The 19374-nt window shown below is 38.1% G+C and overlaps 2 protein-coding genes across 8 annotated transcripts in view; both read left to right on the forward strand.

Annotated features, from left to right (window-relative positions):
* Positions 1–4196, forward strand: part of aplp2 (amyloid beta (A4) precursor-like protein 2) — a 52390-nt gene extending 48194 nt beyond the window's left edge. For 3 of the 5 annotated variants that reach the window (XM_085371048.1, XM_085371049.1, XM_085371052.1), the window contains 3 exons: positions 513–590; positions 1732–1887; positions 2141–4196. In XM_085371048.1, coding sequence (XP_085227174.1) covers positions 513–590; positions 1732–1887; positions 2141–2242 — 336 coding nt within the window. In that variant the 3' untranslated portion in view covers positions 2243–4196. The remainder of the gene's footprint in view (positions 1–512; positions 591–1731; positions 1888–2140) is intronic. The other 2 variants (XM_085371050.1, XM_085371051.1) reach the window with 1 other exon arrangement.
* A 1310-nt stretch (positions 4197–5506) lies between these two features.
* st14a (ST14 transmembrane serine protease matriptase a) lies at positions 5507–17976 on the forward strand. 3 transcript variants are annotated; one of them, XM_085371047.1, is made up of 19 exons: positions 5507–5548; positions 9866–10022; positions 10644–10774; positions 10865–10935; positions 11074–11228; positions 11398–11433; positions 11885–12119; positions 13939–14084; positions 14187–14284; positions 14421–14530; positions 14613–14749; positions 14830–14934; positions 15064–15168; positions 15250–15375; positions 15513–15623; positions 15775–15955; positions 16680–16951; positions 17285–17421; positions 17818–17976. In XM_085371047.1, exons 1-19 carry the CDS (start codon positions 5507–5509, stop codon positions 17974–17976), a joined length of 2514 nt encoding a protein of 837 aa, XP_085227173.1. The 3 variants fall into 3 exon arrangements, with proteins under 3 accessions (XP_085227173.1, XP_085227170.1, XP_085227171.1); XM_085371044.1 differs by having other exon boundaries at positions 13939–14078; positions 14181–14284; positions 15501–15623; XM_085371045.1 differs by having other exon boundaries at positions 9869–10022; positions 13939–14078; positions 14181–14284.
* Positions 17977–19374: the final 1398 nt, after the last annotated feature.

Raw genomic sequence — 19374 nt, forward strand, 5'->3', positions numbered from 1 at the left:
TGGAAATGCTAGTGGGTTGTTTTTTTTTGTTTTTTTTTGAAAGCGAAGCAAACTGGAAAAAAATGTAAAAATGGTGGTGACAGCTAAAATGTTCGTCGTGGTTATGTTCTGTGACAAACAGACTCTGGAGTGCTCTGTCTCTACAAACAGCAGATTTAGTTTCTGCCTCCTGAACACACCCACTCCACTCATCGTGCTTATTCTTCAGACCGGGGCTCTCAGTAATGAGAGGCTGACAGTCTGCTTAGAAAGACTTGTTAACTGTGTTCCTAGAAGAAAGTCTGTTGTTGATGCTTGCAACCCCCTTCCCTCTCTCCTTCCAGTTTGAACAAGACAGCTCCAAATGTATCATCACCCAAACACAGATAATCCTTAACAGTTTACTGCGTTGCACATTCACACCCTCTCACTCTCCCCCGCCTCTCTCTTCCTATTTCTCTCTGTCGTACATGCACGATCTCACACACACGTTGTGGTGAGTGTAACCTGGGCTCCCCTGTCTGTGTTGACAGGTGATTGATGAGTCACTGGATGTTAAAGAAGTGGTTTACAGTGCAGAGAGAGTCAGCGTTATGCATGATGATGAGCTGGTGAGTACAGCAGCACCCTCCAAAGGGCTCTCTGGGGAACTGTAGTTATCAGTAGTGGGAGAAGATGAAAGAAGGAGGGAGTGTGGGAGTGTGCAAAGACACCAGTTCTGCAGCTGATGGTTGTGTAAATAAAAAGAACAGAATTTATTTTTTTAAAAACAACAACTGCACTGAAACAGACCCCTGAACCCCTCACTTTTATCACCATATTTTGTTGAGGCTAACTTGTTTTGGTTATTTCTGCATGGGTGCATGCTTGTTATGTGACTGTATTTGAATGTACACATTGAAAATCTCAGTTCATATGATGGATGTGAATCCACACAAACTGGGCGTGCTCAGCTTATGTGTGAGACCGAGCGGTGAAATCCCCTCCCCCCCCTTACCCCAGTGGCTGTCCACATATGATTAGTTTGTGTCATATGTGTCAGGTTAGATTGTGAAGATGAGCGGAGGTGACTGCGATTGTGTGCATATATCGAACTAGCCAAGATACTACACAATCCTCCACAAAGATACCTGGCATGCATGTGCACACACTATTCACGAGTCAATCGTGTCCCAAAGAACAAAAAAACTGATTTGTCTCTATGGTTTCGTAACGTAGCTTAAAGAGTCTGCTCTTTTCCACTTAATTTATTTTCTAATTTTAAAGCAACTTTGAAGGATGGCTGAAATCTCATTTCAGTTCACTCTTGTTAATAATTTACTGTCTCGGGTTTTAAAGGGAAATTCTTACATGAATTACATTATGACTATTGATCGTGATAACAAATTACACCTCATGTCACAGTTGCAATTGATCTGATTTTATTGATTTAGCAGTGAACCACCTACCATCTACTTTCAAATGATACGTTCATATTCATGTTTCCACTCATTATATGCATATCACAGAAGTAGCAGCTACTACAAGATTCCTCTGTACCCTAAACATAAAAAGGTCCAGGGGAATCTTGTGTTCAGAATGGCTAAATAGAACGAGGTAGGATGAGGTAGCTAGTACGTACATGCAGTGTCTTCATTATTGCAGAAAAACAACTTCGCTGTTTCTTTTCATTGCTTCAGTGGTCTGCTGTGTTTGCATTTGTTGTCTCCTGACTGCTCTCCCTGTCTTTCCCTGACTCATTCTTCCTGTTAGGAGTCCTACCGCCCTCTGGGAGAAGACTTCAGCTTCGGTAGCAGTGCACTGATTGGCTTGCTGGTGATCGCAGTGGCCATAGCAACTGTGATTGTGACCAGCCTGGTGCTTTTGAGGAAAAGGCAATATGGCACAATCAGTCATGGCATTGTGGAGGTAAGCCACCTGTTATTTGGAGGGCGCATAACCACACAGCAGAGCTCTCTAATGAACTGTGGCTCTTCTTATTCCAAGTATCAGCTAGCTATTAAATTATCAGAATAGAGCTGGATATGGAAATGCAAATTAGATTATTGTCCCCCTGCAGCATTTATGTATGCCACAGCATGAAGAGTTGTCATATGTAGGCCTTTGTAGTGGTCTTATTTTTTAAAAAGTGCATCTGTCTATCTATCTCTCTATCTTGCAGGTTGACCCCATGCTGACACCAGAGGAACGACACCTGAACAAGATGCAGAACCACGGCTATGAAAACCCCACCTACAAATACCTAGAGCAGATGCAAATCTAACCAGAGCCTACATGGGGTGCTGTAGAGTCTGATAAGAGGATGGCAACCGAGGGGAGCATACTACTGACCAACATGATGCTATTGTTAAAATCATTTGCATACATCCAAACTCCATTTACTGGTTTGTTCAAAACAATCCTTAAGTAATGCTACTACTTCTACTACTGCTACTATTGTACTATAGTGCTCTTTTTGATCATGTTTCTTTTTAAAAGGTGATGTATTTGCCAGTTTGCATAATGGAAAATGTGATTCTGCAGATTTATCTGTAATTATCATACAGCTATCTCAGATCAAGATGTATAACTTTTTTTTTTCCGGACATTTCTTTTTCTTTTTTTCTTTTTTTTTTTTTTTTGAAAGGCGAATCATATTAAATTTTATTATTTTTGAGCAGCCATCAATAAACCCGCTTACTAGACACTATGCTTTTGTTTCCCCATCATGCAAAGTGTCATTCATGCAGTTTCTGATGGTATTCTCAAAACTAATTGACGTTTTGTTCTTTTTCCTCTCGATAGATTGCTTGTATATGAAGGTTCTTTGTACCAATTAAAACGTTTAGTGAAACAACAACTGAGAAAAAAGTGAAATCATGAATTATTTACTTTCTGTTCTTTGTTATGATAACAAAATGCTGTATACATATACAACTGAAATATATATAAGAATAGATGTTTTTATTCCACCTTTTTTCCCCCAGGGGAGATGTTATGAGTTGGCTTAGGGTTCTTAGCTTTGTCGTCGTGAATGTTTGCAGGCACACAATAAGAAAGCTTCAGGAAAGGTGTGCACAGGCCCCCAGCTCAAATACATCTCACAAACCCTGCTCCAAACCCCTTACTAAGTGAATGTGATGATGTATTACCTTCTGCCCACACAAATATTTTATCATTAGGGAAGTTCAGTAAATAAAAAGACTTACTGATATGTGTTACATAGTTGAATGTATTATGGAAGCCATTTCCATGCTATGTATTTCACAGACGCCCTTTAGGTTTTAATTTCAGTGTAGTGTCACATAGACTGAGGTGTGCAAAGACATACCACAAACAGACAATGCTTTGTTTTTAAAGGGGGTTCTTAAGTGTTGAAGTAAAAACACAGTATAAGTGAGGCTACTCTGAATACAAATTTAGGAATGATGTGCATTCATATTCTAGCTAGCTTTGCTGGTCATAAAGTAAAGAATAGTATGGAAACTTATAGCAGTGCTAGTCCAGAGGCACAAATAAAACAATATGCGTAGTATGGAACAAGAAATCTAGGAAATGACTCAGTCTACCTTTTTGTGGAAAAAAAAAAAAGTATGAATTTTGGCTGGTAATAAAATTTTGCTTTTTTTATTGGGATGTGTAACAAATTTTGCAGTGTTGATTTTAGGATTTTGGCACTGGGACATGCTTGGGCCGGCCATACATCAAAGCCACCTGAAAACAGTTTGGAGCTGGAGGGCTGTGCAGGCAGACAGAGACACACAGAAAGTTGAAGCTTGGAGAACTGGTTTCTGGAAGAAAGATTTTAAAAAAGCAAACTTGTGTAATTTTACAGCTTAGAGATCGACACAAACAAGTAAACTGAATCCTAGGATCCTCTTTTCTCTCTCTCTTTATCTTAGTATTGTCTTTGTATGCCTGTATAGTTGATGTTGCAATCATGGCTTTTTTCCAGAGGATTCCATGTGGTGTGCATTGTTCTTATATGAAAAAATATATATATATATATTTGAGTTTTTTTCTTGTTTTCTATTTTTCTTTCTCTTCCTGTGACAGTATCTCTGTATGTGACTGTCTCACTATGCACCCAAACGGCTTCAATCTTGTAATAGCCTGCTTGATTGTGGAGGGGACTGGGAACTAATATATTATGCATATTAGTGATTTAAAACATTTTGATTGACACCAGTGGAAACAGATTTATGGTTACAAGGGGGATACACATCAATAAACTCACAACTTACATATGGGTGTGTTGTTGTTTTTTTCATAAATAGCTTTTTTTTGTAGTGGGAGCAAAAGTTAATACTTAAGAAGTGCTTTAATTGGACTTTCAAAGTAATCTACACATAAAAACTCAAGGTAGAAATAATAATAACACTAATTTCTGTTTGATCGGCTGTCCAAAATGTAATCATGTTTAGTTTAATGAAAACCAGAAAATATAAATTTAAGAAAACGGAACAGCCTATTTATTTTTCATTGCACTAAAATAATCACTTCAATACGGAAGAGCGTTAGGGCCACTGGAAAAAAAATCTTCAGAATTCAAGAAAAGAAGAAAAAAAAGACGTGTCCACTCCCCCCCCCCGTGGCCCTAATCCTCTTCCGTACTTCAACTAGTTCAAAGAGTTCTCATTCATTTTCTGTTTCAGACGGATTCATCAGCTTATATCAATCCGCCATGTTCTGCGGTTTGATACTCTGGTTGAATGAAATACGTCTCGCGGACTTGTTTCTGTTTGGCGGCATAACAAAACCGTTTCACTATAAGAAAAAAAAAACGCAGGTGATTCAGAAGTGATTCATCACTGTTTCACGAATAAGCCCACGCAATCACATGACTGATACTAACTATAAGTGAAGCTTTAACATAATTATAAAAATCACACAATTAAATCATTGTCCTACTTTAATTATGCTGATATTTGTAGAAATCCCAAATATAAGATCACAATAAAGCGTTTTTCCAAGAACTGGAAGCGCAGTTCACCTGAATGAATACCTGAACTCTAGCCCCACCTCGTAAACAGGTGTATCCTCTCCTTTACAGTGAAACCTAAAACAGCCACCATTAAAGAAAAGACAGTTCTCGCGCTATCTATATCTAATCTAATAGATTTCCCATTATTTTATTTCATATGTTTCGCCCGTGTCAAGTAAACAGGAAGTCGTTACAGGTGTGTGGGGTGGAGACAGAAACCTGAAGCTGCCGGAAAAAGTTTTTTTTCCCTAGGTTGTTTGGTCTGGTAGTCACCTGTTGTCACGAAGGTAGGGGACGCGTTCTCGTCAGGGAGACATTTGCGAACCCCTCGACTGAGAGGAGCCTTTTTTTAAGGACAAAAACACATTTTTCTTTTGTTTTTTGTTTTTATTTGTCGAATTAACACATTTAAAAACAAAGAAAAAGAAAAAAAAACAAGGCCTGCAGGTTCACCTCGGAAATTGGCTTTTAGAAGGAGTGGTAGGGCGAAGAGGAGGAGGAGGAGGAGGAGGAGGAGAAATTCAGACGTTTGAAGTCGTTTTCCATTTGATTAGTGACCCCAAGATGGATCACTTAAGCAGTGGGCCGCGATACACCCCAGCGTCGGTAAGTCACTTGCTTTTTTTTGTTCAGTGATGGGGCTTCACATTGTTTTTACTTATTTCCTGATACTCATGCATAGACGAAGTCAACCAAATTGCCGTAGAAATACAGTGAAAGACGTGTGGGTAGAAACATCTCCACTCAGCAAATTTTTCGGACTTAAAGTATAAGGCTACTTGTGTTTGTGTTACACACACACACACACACACACACACACACACACACACACACACTTACTTGATGTCAGTGTATTAAGCTGTGCTATCTTGACTGACTCACTCAGCAAAAACTGGTTTGCCTACAGACAAACAAGTTAGTGAGTGGAAAAGAACTTCAATACTCAGAAACAGTTTTCAGTTTCATGTACAGACGAGAGCAGTTGATTGAGCAACCCACACTCCCTATTCAGCTTTTCACCTTTTTAAATCACCAAAATTAGTAATTAATAGCTAAAGAGTATTTAATGAGCATCTAGACATCGATTAATGCACACACTGAGACAATCAGTGCCACATAGCCACACAGTTATTTGTGCATCTGTTTATTGAGACTCAATAACAAGTTACTCAGTGTTTGTGTAAATTGTATTCTAATATAGTAACATGCATGTGCTATACTTCTAAAATCTTACAAATGTAATCAGTATATCATAATATCGTATCATAATGGCCAAAAACAAACCTTTACAAGGAAATTAATAAAAGCTGGTGGTGGTTTGCACTGCTCCCTAACAGCAAGAAGATCCTGAGTTCGTCTGGTCAGGGACTTTCTGTGTGAAGTTTGCATGTTCTCACTGGGTCTGTGTGGGTTTGTTCCAGGTACTCCGGCTTCTTCCCGTGATCCAAAGAATGGCACTTTGCGGGGTTAGGTTAATTAGTGATTCTAAATAGCCCGTAGGGGTGAATGTGACAGTGTCTGTCTCTCAGGGCGTACCCCACCTCTCGCCTTATGGCAGCTGCTGGGATAGGGTCCAGCCCCCCTGCAACCCAGGAATTAAATAAGTGGAAGCGGATGGGTGGATGTATGGAAAACTCTAATAATTCTGCTTATGTGGTTGCATTCCCAAAGCTCATTAATTACACTCAACAAAATGAGCTATGGAATCTTCCAATCTGCAAAATGCCAGAAATTATTGTTTCAGAACCTGTCGACAAAAAGTACTCAAAACTCTAGATAACCTTCTTTTCATCAAGTAACTTCGGCATATATTTTTGAGGGGTTTGGACATAAAAACATCCAGGAACCTTCACAGTTCCCAGAGCAGCTGGCCCTCCCAAGGTTGCTGTCTGAATTCCTCCACCTTGTTTCAACTTGTTCACTCTAGTCATTCTCCTTTGTAGATTATTATCTATCCAAGAATACTCTACGTCGTAACATTGTGTCGATAAATAAAACGTGTTATTGTGTGATTAGTCCCTTATAGAGCTGGGCGATAGAACGATAACGATATGTATCGCGATATAACTTTTTCTCGATAGAAAAATTAACCTATCGCGATAGACCTCGCCGCTCTTGTCCTCTTAAAAAAACAAAACAAAAACAAAAAAACAGCCAATCCAAATTAAGTAGCGCAGAGCCGAACCAATCACAGCCGCAGCGTCACGTCACGTGACTTGTTACGTACAGCACAAGTGCCAAGCCGCACATGTGTATTTGTTTGGGAAGCAGCCAGCCACCGTACCGCCCGGGTAATGGAGGAAATGAGTGTGCTGACTAGAAAAATCAACCGAGCGTGACCGAAGAGAAAACAGATGATGGTTCCAATGCCGGAGAGATTGTCAAACGGAAGAGCCATAGAAGTTCCGTAGTGTGAAGGTATTTCGGCTATTTCAAGTCTGACAAAAAACAGAGTGGTAGTAGTAAATTTTGTAGTAAATTGTGCCGAAAGCAAGTCTGGAAATACAATAAACTGGTGCGTGCGCTACGTCCACAGGTACCCGGGTATTTTTGAAAATGCAGATTTTTCTATGCGTTTGCACCTTTCGTCCACACGCGTTTTTGGTCACTGAAAACGAAGATTTTTAAAAACTCCGGCCAGGGTGGATATTTTTGAAAACTCCGTTTTTGCATTTACATGTGGACTAGAAAAACTGAGAAAACGCAGTGTCAAAGGTGTGCGCATTTTTTTGACGTCACACTGTGCGCCACGTTATTGTTTCGGTGAAATGAATTTCTACAATACTGTTACTGTTAATTCTACTCTCTGCAGTGTTTAAATGCTTACATATACACACAGTTACTGTCCCTCCACACATATGACTCGGTTCTGCTTCTATGCCCCAGCTTTGTTTACTTTTTCCCACCGAGGCTTCTAGACTTCTGATTGGCCAACATTTCTGCACGGTTAGGAATCTAGCGCCACCTGCTGCTTTGGCATGTTCATAGCAGCGTTTTCCTTCATTTCTGCCTTTATGTGTGGACGGGATTATTTTTTAAAACGAAAACGGAAAATCTCCGTTTTCAAAAATACCCGTGTACGTGTGGACGTAGCCTCAGTCTCTGACTGGAAGCGCTAATTCGTCATTCGGCTTTTGTCAGACTAAAGTAACTGTTAAAACTGTTTGAAAAGCTCAGCTATACAACAAGGAGAGATTGAGAATTTCCTTTTAGTTCTCAGTTTATTTGATATTGACAAAAGTTAGTCAGTTTTGTCTGTTCTTCTGTAAAACAAACTAAGATTTATTTTTAGAATTAATATTTTGTTTCTAAGTGGAATTGACAATTTAGTCGTCTGTTTCGTTTGTTCTATTTTGAAACTTAAACGCTTTAGCGGCTGCCTTTTGTGTAGTTTGCAATATTTGCCTTTATTTATCTGAAAAAGTCTCATGTTCCTTAAGTACATCTACCCTGTTGAACTTATTATGGGAAATAAATATTTAAATAAAAACAAGCTGCTGATTATTTCACATTTTACTTGTGAGCAACGGCACATTTAAATCTTACAAATATAGTTATTTGGCTTATATCGTGATAGATATCGTTATCGCCTGAAATGAAAAAAACATATCGTGATATGAAAAAATCTTATATCGCCCAGCTCTAGTCCCTTATAGTGTCAAGATTTTGCACAGTGGAGCAGGTGTGAATGGTATTTGACTTCTACGTTGCTTTGCTGTACCGTGCATGTCGTGGTTGTTGATAGAGAGGCTGGGGCTGATTGTATGTGTTCTTCAAGTATAATTAGCAATTTTCTGTTAAAACCTGACATTTTAGATGTTGGGCCATTTAAAGAAATTTTCTCTAACAGTTTAACCTAACACTAAGACTTACATTTTGAGCTTCACGAAGAGTTTAAATACACTGTTTTTACATATATGAATGGATCTTAGTACTATATCTTTGTTGCAAAGGCAACCACAGTAGTAGTAGGTAGATGGGGCTCTATGAGATATATTCTTCCTTTTATTAACCTAGACCCTTTACGTTGCAACTTGATCAGTGAATCCGCACATGAGAACAATGAAGTGGATATAGATTGCATAAACTCTTCAGTTAGCATTTAACATTATGATTAATTGTGACAAATATAAAGCTTGCTCTTTACAAATAACTATTCTGCCAAAGCAGCACATTTATATGCTTGAGTCATGACCTCATCAATGGAAAATAATATATTATTTAATTATATAATGAGCTTCAAGTTTAAACAGGCAGAAAGAAAGCCTTTCCAGTGGTTTATAAAGCAAAAAAAAGGCTAAAGCATGTCGTAGTCTTTTATTTCTTTTATTAATGTTACGCTACACAAAGCACTTACAGAAACATGTTGTTTGTGAGTAGTTGCCGCCAAGCAGGTTTGACAGGATTTTACATGCTGAAACCTTTGTACTCCCTCCCCCCCAGTCTCACCTCTGAAAGGTAACAGCAGAGCATGAGTCATGGCATGAAGTTCTCGTTTCATTCATTAACAGCACAAGACAGTGAATCTCTCTTTTCTGTTGCTCACGAGCCAATTTTTTGCTCACAGATTTTTTTAATGTCTCTTTCAGTTGGAAAATTATTTCAAAAGAAAACTATTATAACATTTCAAGCTTCAATGTGTCACACTTCTTGTATCTGAGAACAGTTATGTAGGTCACCAATAGCAGGGACATTCCTTAAATACGCAAGTGTTGGCTTGCTGTCTGCTGCTGTTGCTTATCTTTATGATCATATTTTCATGAGGGCGTGAGATGCTTTGCTTTGCTCTCCTTTGCACCTTTATCTGCACAAGTCTAAACCTTTGTAATTTTGATTAATATTTAGAGCTGGCTGATATTAATACACCTGAGTTTTACATGTTGATCTTTCTCTCATCTGTTCAACTGTCTGTCTTTCATCAAGGAGAAAGACTGGGATAATGATTTCCACTTACAAGCATCGGACATCAAAAGGCTTGAGAAGAAAAAGCACCCAGGGAAAATTGGGGTTGTGATTGGCGTGGTGATCTTGGCCGCTCTTGTAGCTCTTATGGCTGGAATACTAGTCTGGCATTTCCACTGTAAGTACATCTCTGTTTAATAGGCAAATGTACTGCACGTACATTTTGTTCAAAACCTGCAGCGTTGAACGAATGGTACACACTCTGCTACAGATAAACAATGAAAAAATGTCATAAAAACAAAATTAAATTTACAGTAAAAAACACAAGGTTGAAAGCTTATTGCTAAAGATTAAGTAACTAAATCATTCCTATATTTGTGGCATGCATGAGTCATCTCTACCCATCTGTAATTCTCTAACAGTTTCAATCTGTTGCATCAAATTTCACCGAAATCTGACAAGCTTCAAGAAACAAATGCAGTCCCAAGTTTATTTCTATAAATGTGTAAAAATATATAAGCATACGTGGTTTTCAAAAGTTCAAAAATAACTTTTTATTCTGCTTGTATGTTTGCACATGGAAACCTACACAAGTTTAGACAGTTTTAAAGCTCGTGATTTAAAAGAGCTAGAATCGAGGGTTTACTGAAGGGATAGTTAAATCTCAATGAGAGAAAGAAACATTTGAAAGCCACAAGAAGTAACAGCAGTAACACTTGGCATAGGAGAAGAAGCAGTAGTGAATACTAAGCATGTTTCTTGTGCCGTGGTTCACATTGAGTCTTTTGTTATCCTATAGTCCGTAAACACCAGCGGGTCAAGAGGATGTACAGCGGGTCCATGCGGATCACCAACCAGGCATTTATCAACGACTATGAGAACTCCAACACTCCAGAGTTTAAGGCTTTAGCAAAGCAGGTGATTTCACAGGTAAGAATGCCACCAACTTCTGTGTGTCAACACTATTTTCATTTTTCATTTCATTTCATTTTTTATGATTTTGCTTCAATCTCTTTTCAGCTTAAAGTCGTCTATTCCAAAAGTCCTCTATTGTCAAAATACTACCGCGAGTCTACAGTTCAGGCCTTCAGGTAAGCTCATGAAGTGTGAAGGAATAAATCCTTCACACTTGCCATGTATGTATGTATGTATGTATGTATGTATGTATATGTGTGTGTGTGTAATGGTCATGTGTTTGTTGTTTCTAACCCTGCTGTCATTGCTCTTAGTGAGGGCAGCGTCATTGCCTACTACCTGTCTGAGTTCAACATCCCCGTGGGGCAAGAAAGAGCAGTCGACAACGAAATGACTTCAGTAGATAAGCTAGTGAAAAAAATGCGCATGTCTATCAGTGAATTGACTTTTGAAAATGTGGTCACTTCAGGTACAGTGAAAGCAACTGCTTGTCATTCTATATCAAACATACACTTTTGTTTGTTATATTGTCAGTTGTCACGTTCTATCTGGTTGTGATTGTTTTTCAGTCAGTCCTAACCTTGTGTCTTTTTACTTCTCTTTTTTTTTTTTTTTTTTTTTTTTTCTCAACTTTACAGCTCTGGATGATCGCATGTTTTTAAGATCCTTTAAGGGTAAGTGTTCAAGTTTTGTTTTTTTGTTTTTAACATTTCAGTAGAAGTGCTACTAACAAATCCTCTACATAGACCGAAAATAGTAAACCACATATACCTTACACTATAGAACATGTTACCAGGGACGACACCTTTCTTCACTATTGTTAGTCTCTTTTTAGAGTAGAACATTTTTCTGCCATGGAGTTGAGTAGAAACCAAAAGGGCGCTTGTTTACTTCTTTTTTCCATACCAAATGTTTTTTGTTTTTTTTTTAATAAATAACCATTTTTTTATTCAGTTTCACTTACATCAAAAAATGGAAAAAGCTTACTGCAGAATGGTCATGACCACTAACGAAACTACATTTCATTTGCATACTTTTAGTAATATTAATATTAATATATCTGTCTTAAAATGTGTGACAGTGATTCACAAGCTTAAATTCTAAATCTTAATGTTTCTCTTTCAGATAATCTGCAGTTTGCAGAGCATGCCAAGGTTGATTATGTAGGACAGATCGAGTCACCGGGTTTTCCCAACAGTCCGTATCCTCCTAACACCTTCATCCAGTGGCAGCTGAGAGCTGACCACGGCTATGTAGTCAAGCTGGTATTTGAAACATTTGAACTGGAAGAGAGCTGCGAGAATGATTTTATCAAAATCTACGATTCCCTGGTGCCCATCGAGAGTCTGGTTATGCAAGAGTGAGTTAGCCCTTTAAAACATCAGTTTCAAGATTCCTTCAGATAAAAAAACATTGCTACATCTGGTATTATTATTATAATTTTTATTATTATTATTATGTTAATATTTATCATCGTGATCATCACACCAATTTTTTACATGTTTTTATTGCGCTTCATTGAGCTCTTTTTTTTTCTGTAAAACAATGAAATACTACTGATCTCACTGAAGGATTACAGTAAAATATGAAAGCATGTACCTGCTGATGCTTTTGCATTGACATTTCTTTTACTAAAGTGTAAATTTGGTACTTTTTGACTGCTAACAATCTGCTAGTAAACTCTGGAGTGCAGCTTAAAAATTTTAGGAAATTATCTAATTGTTATTTTTCTGGCCGATATTTCGTTTCCAATTCGATTCATGAGTTTCTTCAAATTAAGCTTCAGGAAAAAATTCTAAATGTACAGTAATATTTATAAAGATGATAGAAAATGACATAATCATCTTTTTAAGTAAAATTGAAAAGTAACGGTAACAAAATTAAACTTAATGAAATAAAGATGAAGCCAACAGAAACCTCTCATCTGCGAAAAGCAGAGATTCTGAGACCACCCGAGTAAAAGCCACTTGGCTACACCTAGAAATTCTGTCCATAAAATTCTGAACAGAATCGGTGACAAAGGTCGGCTCTGGCGGAGTCCATCACTCATCAGAAACCAGTTCGAAAGTAGTGTTTTATGGCATTAGTCATCTCCCAATGTCTTTTGCTGCTCTTGTCTAACGGAGTTAAACTGGCAAAAGATGCAGTAATTGCAGGCTGTTTGTGACCATGAGCCTGAGCACCACTTTCACTTGACTCTTCGCCAGACTTTTTTTGTCATGCACTCTTCATGCAAAAGCCTGTGGTGATTTTTCAAGTGCCGGTATAAGTTGGTTGCGTTTCTGCTAGATGTTACAACTTTAGTGCAACAGGTTTTGCAGTACCTGTTTCTGGTGCACGTCTCCAGTCTCAAACACAAAATACTCACAAATTACTGATGTGCTGTTTTTCTTAGGTATTAAATCTCCTAACTGCCCTTCCTGTTCTCCATATGTGCAGTGAACACAGTATATGGTTACTGTTCACTGTTGTGAGATCAAGCAACCCCTTTATCACAATCTGTAGCAGCAGACACTTTTCACTCAGTTCCCTGTTTGCTGAAAACATGTTTAGTTTTTATGGTACAATATTAAGTGGTGCATATTTTGCTTTTAAGTTTGGAGGAGTTACTTATTAAGAAACTCTCGTCGAACTGTACATAATGGTGCGGTTATGTTGGTTAAACCTCATTTTAGATTAATAGCACTTGCAAATAATTTGTTCAGAATTTGTTGAGCACTTTGACTGAAGCTGTAAATGTAACTGTTAGTTATAACCAAGACTACATGTAATCAGGAAACAGAAAGCTTTCCGCAGGAAGGACTTACGAGTGTGTGGGTAGTGGTTTTTCTGCCCTGATGAGATAAGTGCAATAGCAAAACACTTTTCTGTAAACATTTTTCTGTAGAGAAGCTAAATATAACCTCTGCTGAAAAATGAGTCACTTTCAGAGGTAATGCACTGTTACATTTTCTTATTATGTGAAAAGAAATTCTGCCAAGAAGCTGATTTTTAAGCGTTTTATACATAACATTGAACGATAGTGAAAAGTAATTTAACCACACGTGAAGGAAGGCAGGGGATGAATCCATGTCACGAAAGAGTGAAATATGTGCTTTTTAAAGGACCAAATCTTCCTTGTGTATCAGTCTGTTAGCAGTGTGTTCAGAGCGTTATTGTTTTCTCTTTGCTTTCTACAGGTTGTGTGGCAAATATTTACCTAGTAAACGTTTGAGCTTTCTGTCCTCTGGCAATGTAATGTTGGTGACAATGGCCACTCATGACCAGTCCTTCCCAGGTTTTAGAGCACAAGTCTCACAAGTTCAAACAGGAAATAGAGGTAGGAGTTAAAGTTTACCTGCAGTTTTTTAAGGAACAACTTAAGTGTTTGACATTTGTGCTGATGCATCTTTTTCTTTTTTTTTTCTTTTTTTTTGAACAGCTATAGCATGTGGTGAGAAGCTGATAGGTTCAAAAGGCAACTTTACTTCTCCCAACTACCCAAATTACTACCCTCCTAAAACTACATGTGAGTGGTTAATAGAGGTGAGTGGTCAGTCCCTTAAATGGCGTACTACTCAACAATATGACATGTTTCATGCATATTTCTGCTCTGTACCACCCCTGAAGATCACATCCCATTGTGGGATGTAGTTTTAATCTTTTTTTTATTGTCATTAAGGTCCCTACTGGGAAGGTAGTGAAGCTTGTATTCAAAAGGTTACTCTTGTCCCAGCTGGGAAAGAAAAACCCAAACTGTGACAAAGACTATGTGGAGGTCAACGGAAAGAAGTGAGTCCTTGTTGTGCTTTAAAAAAACGGGAATGCCAGAACAAAGCAGGTGTGTCATTGCTAGTACATTTCATTTTTTCAGATGGTGTGGAGAAAAACCTGATGGGTCAGTGACAGAAACCAGCAGCACCAACAAAATGACTGTGGTGTTTTATTCTGATGAGTCTCGTGTGGACCAGGGCTTTTTGGCACAATATGAGGCCATTGACATCCAAAATCGTAAGCAATTTAGTTTTTCAAATAATGAGTATTCTTTGAAATTAGGACAGTGTTTCTCATGTTAACCATGCCATTCACAGCTTGTCCAGACAAGTTCCAGTGCAGAAATAACAACTGCATTAAGCCGGCACTAAGATGTGATGGTTGGAATGATTGTGGAGACATGAGTGATGAGGCGGAATGCAGTAAGTACCATTTAGTCGTGATGCTAAGACTACACATTTTTTTTAATTGCTCTCTTTATTCTTATGAGAGGATTTGTCACATCCTGAGAATCATTTTAATGTTTAATGTTCATTATCCCCCCTTCCCAGGCTGCAATCCCACTGATATTAGTTGTAGAAATGGATTCTGTAAGCCCAAGTTCTGGAAATGTGATGGCGTGAATGACTGTGGAGACAACACAGATGAGCTGGATTGTAAGGCCTTGTAACATTGATGGAGTATGTTTCATATCAGCACTGGAAATGCTTAAACATGCCTGTTACTTTTTGTATTAGGTGGGTGTGAATCTGGGCAAATAACGTGTAAGAATGGCAAATGTGTTTCTGAGAAGCTGAAATGTGATGGAACGGACGACTGTGGGGATGGAACAGATGAACAAGACTGTACAAAAGCCACAGGAGGTACAACAGATAAGCCCAACTTTGCTATACATATAGATAGATGGTGGGAGAGAGCGAGAGAGAAATGGCTAGAGATGGATTGAATTAGCTTTGGATTGATTTTTCTCCTTTTCTTCTCTCCTTAGGTTTAACTGTAGGCTGCACAGATTTTACATACAAATGTAAAGACAATAAATGCATCAGTAAAGTGAATCCAGAATGCGACGGGACGCCGGACTGTGGTGATGGATCTGATGAGGAGAACTGCAGTATGTCACAAAAAAATCACATTTAAATTAATCATTCATCCTTCACCTGTGCAGTTTAGGTTGTCTTATCCAAACAGGTGTGGAGCTCCACCCAGTTCACAATAAGCTGCAGCGCACCAGCCCTTTGACTGATTTGTTGTTTACTTTGCAGACTGTGGGACACGTGGGAGGGCCCAACGTATTGTAGGTGGTCAGAATGCAGAACAAGGGGAGTTTCCTTGGCAGGTCAGCCTCCATGCCAAAAAATACGGTCACGTCTGTGGCGCATCCCTCATCAGTCCGAAATGGCTGGTCACTGCTGCCCATTGTGTGCAAGATGAAAACTCTTTAAAGTAACTTCTTATCCTATTCTTTGTCTCTCTTTGACACAGTACATTGATTTTTGTGAAAAATACGATCTTAATTCTCTCTGTGTAAAATGAGAGCTATTTGTCTCTGCTTGTTGTTCCTTTTTTACATATTTAGAAGATCTTATAATCCAGATGAATGAAAATGAGTACCATTGGCGTATAACAGATTTAATATTTGTCCTCAGTACATTATTTTTAAGTCTACTTTAGAAAAATCAAAGTTGTTTACAAATTCTGTGTGACTTCAGTTAATTTATCCTTTTTTCAAGACTTTAAATATCTTTACATAGAGTAGAGTATGGTACGCAGTCAGTATAACAACAACTCTGTTATACACTTTAATAAAACTAAGAAAAGCCTCAGGTACTGCTTAAATTATTTAAATAATAAAGCTAAAATAAGCAAATCATGAATTTAATAGTTTCACTTGAAAGATGTAAATTGAACGTTTTTTAAATTGCAACAAAATCCTTGAATGTGGTGAAAAATAATTTGGCCCTTGCCATTTTGCAAGCAGTTATCACAGCCAGACTTGCATCTTATTATATTCAACAAGCACTGAGAAATCAGACTTAAAGTATATTTTAAAAATGCCATATAATGGGAATTATATATAGTGCCACATAATATGCTAATTATTATAAGTTCATTAATAATTGAGACCGTGAATAAAATCCTTCATCTGTTTTGTTGCTTACTTCCTCAGACTCTCCCAGCCTGGCTCTTGGGAAATTTACCTCGGCGTTCATACACAGAAAATGTTAGAAAGTCCAGTTCAAAAGAGGAATCTGAAGCAGGTCATACCTCACCCTAACTACAACCACTACACCTTTGACAATGACATCGCCCTGATGGAGCTGGACAGTCCTGTCACCTACAGTGACTACATAAAACCCATCTGCTTGCCAGCTGCGCAACATGAGTTTCCACCTGGCCAGGATGTGTGGATCACTGGGTGGGGTGCCACACGAGAAGGAGGTGAGTAAATGATTTGTCACTTTAACAAATATTTGTAGCCACCAAAACTAAAAATATAAAAGCCTGAACTTGAGCTCAACATTACACATTAAATCAGCATAAAATGAAATAATTTCTCTTGTTTTTCTGTGTTTTAGATTTAGTTTTAGTAATTATTCTTTGGGTTTGTACACACCTTGTAAATCAGCCAATGTAAACTACTATATGTCTTTATATAAACACCACTTGTAATACAAGCATTTTCAACTTTTTAAAGATGCCCAGTGATGTGACTTCCTCTTTGTGTGTGTGTGTGTGTGTGTGTGTGTGTGTGTGTGTGTGTGTGTTTTTCAGGATCTGCTGCAGTGGTGCTCCAAAAGGCTTCAGTCAGAATCATAAACCAAGCTGTGTGTGACGATTTGATGGCGGGCCAGATCACATCTCGGATGTTTTGTGCTGGTGTTCTAAGTGGAGGAGTTGATGCTTGTCAGGTACTTTGATATTCTTTTTTTCTTCTTTCTTGTTTTTTTGGGGAAAAACACAAAAAACCCTGCTTGTGCTGCAGACAGTGGCATGATGTAGATGGAGGAATTAATTGATTGAACTAAATCTGTAAATGTCATGAGAGAACATGTACAGTTTTAGGTCGTCTTGGATATATTGATGAATAGTATATGAATAGAATGTGACATGCATTCATACAATGGGGTAAGCAGAGGAATTTCACCTTAGAAAGTAGAATTAATGTGTTTGTTTTGATTTTCATTTTTGGCCCGCTGCAGAAGTCAAGAGGATAATTGGATATTCATAATATCCCCACACCATCCCCATGTATTGCCTCTATGCTAACATGTCTACCTGTGTTCCTGTGCATTTTTCTGCTTTAGGGAGACTCTGGGGGTCCTTTGTCCTGTCCTTCCGGCAATCGTATGTTCCTGGCTGGAGTGGTCAGTTGGGGTGATGGCTGTGCTCGCAGAAACAAACCAGGCATCTATACAACAGTTACCAAATTCCGTGGCTGGATCAAAGAAAAGACAGGAGTTTAGTTTGTATTGTCAAATAAGGCCAAAGGCATGGACATAAATGAGGACTGAGGAGGAGTGCCACAGTTTAAAAAAAAAACAAAAAACAAAACACTCTTATCCATGAAGTGGCTTTTACTCTCAATAGTAGCTGCAGTGAGGAACATGCTTTAAGAGCAGTTACAACACAATTTAGGTGCACTGTGATTTGGGGCTTGATGAAATATTTTTGAATGTAAATAAATGTTTTATTTTTGTGTATTTTTATCATGTTTTAATGGAGAATAATGTTATTTCCTGCACAGTAGATTCCAGTGTGATTGTTACCTATTTCATACATGTAACTCTATATCTTAAGAAATTCCCAACACTGTTTTTGTTTGTTTTGTTTTTTGTTTTTGTTTTTTTATATTTTTCCTCCCTGACTTCTGAATTAAAAGCTCTGAGGCAGCAAGCTCATTGCAGCTTACCTCCTATGGATCAGTTCACAAGTTCAGCTGAAATCTCTGAAAAAAAAACTCATTTCCCTTTTCTAAACACAAAATGGTCAAACACAGGTTTAGTTTAAATTTTCTCTTCTGCTGTAACATGTCACCACGCTTCAATTCTCCACAATATTAGTACTAGCTGCAAAGTTAAATTGTTTCCAAATATTTGTAAATGTGTGTTTTATTGCAGATATTTTTAAATAAAAATATTTCTTATCTCCTGCACAGTCATTCACCTACTCTTTGTTTCAGGACGCTTATGTATTGCATCGAGCTTGACCCTCAACATACATGCCCGATTTTTTTTCTTTTCTTTTTTTTTTTTTCCCTCTGGCACAGTTGGTGTGGAGCACCCATACTTTTATTGTACATGTACAATGACAATAAAGCTCTATTCCATTCTAATCTTCAAACGAGAGTGGATGAAAGTTTTCAGTATCATTGGTTAAAACAACTGTATGCAAGTACATGTTGTTTGGTTACATCACCAGTTTACCAAGGTCTGAAGGAGGACCTCAACTGTCGCCCTCAGGAAAGAGAAAAATGTTTAAGATGTTCAGGAACCACCAAGACTAAAGCCTGGCATGAACTGGAAATTTAAAGAACATCAGTGTCACTGTTCACAGTGGAGCAAGTTTTACTTTGCCATGGACTGAGAGGGTTCCAACCAAGAAAGAAGCTCCTAATTCAAAGACTGAATTATTAAGCCACATTGACAAGAGGTGGAGTAAAGGTGAAGCTTTCAAACATAAGAACACCAAATTTTGTAGCATAAGGGTGCCAGAATGATACTAGAAGTTTGTTGATGGGTACCAAAATGATCTGGTTGAGGTGCAACTTGCAAAGGAACATGTTTACAACTAATAGTGGGGGTGTAAGTATATATTTGACCCTTTGTGGATTTGCGGAAATCTCAAATAATTGTCCACCCAAT

The sequence above is a fragment of the Diplotaxodon limnothrissa genome, linkage group LG14 (assembly GCF_057381915.1).
Source record: "Diplotaxodon limnothrissa isolate DT_005_m linkage group LG14, D_limnothrissa_male_GT1.1, whole genome shotgun sequence".
Lineage (NCBI taxonomy): Eukaryota > Metazoa > Chordata > Actinopteri > Cichliformes > Cichlidae > Diplotaxodon > Diplotaxodon limnothrissa.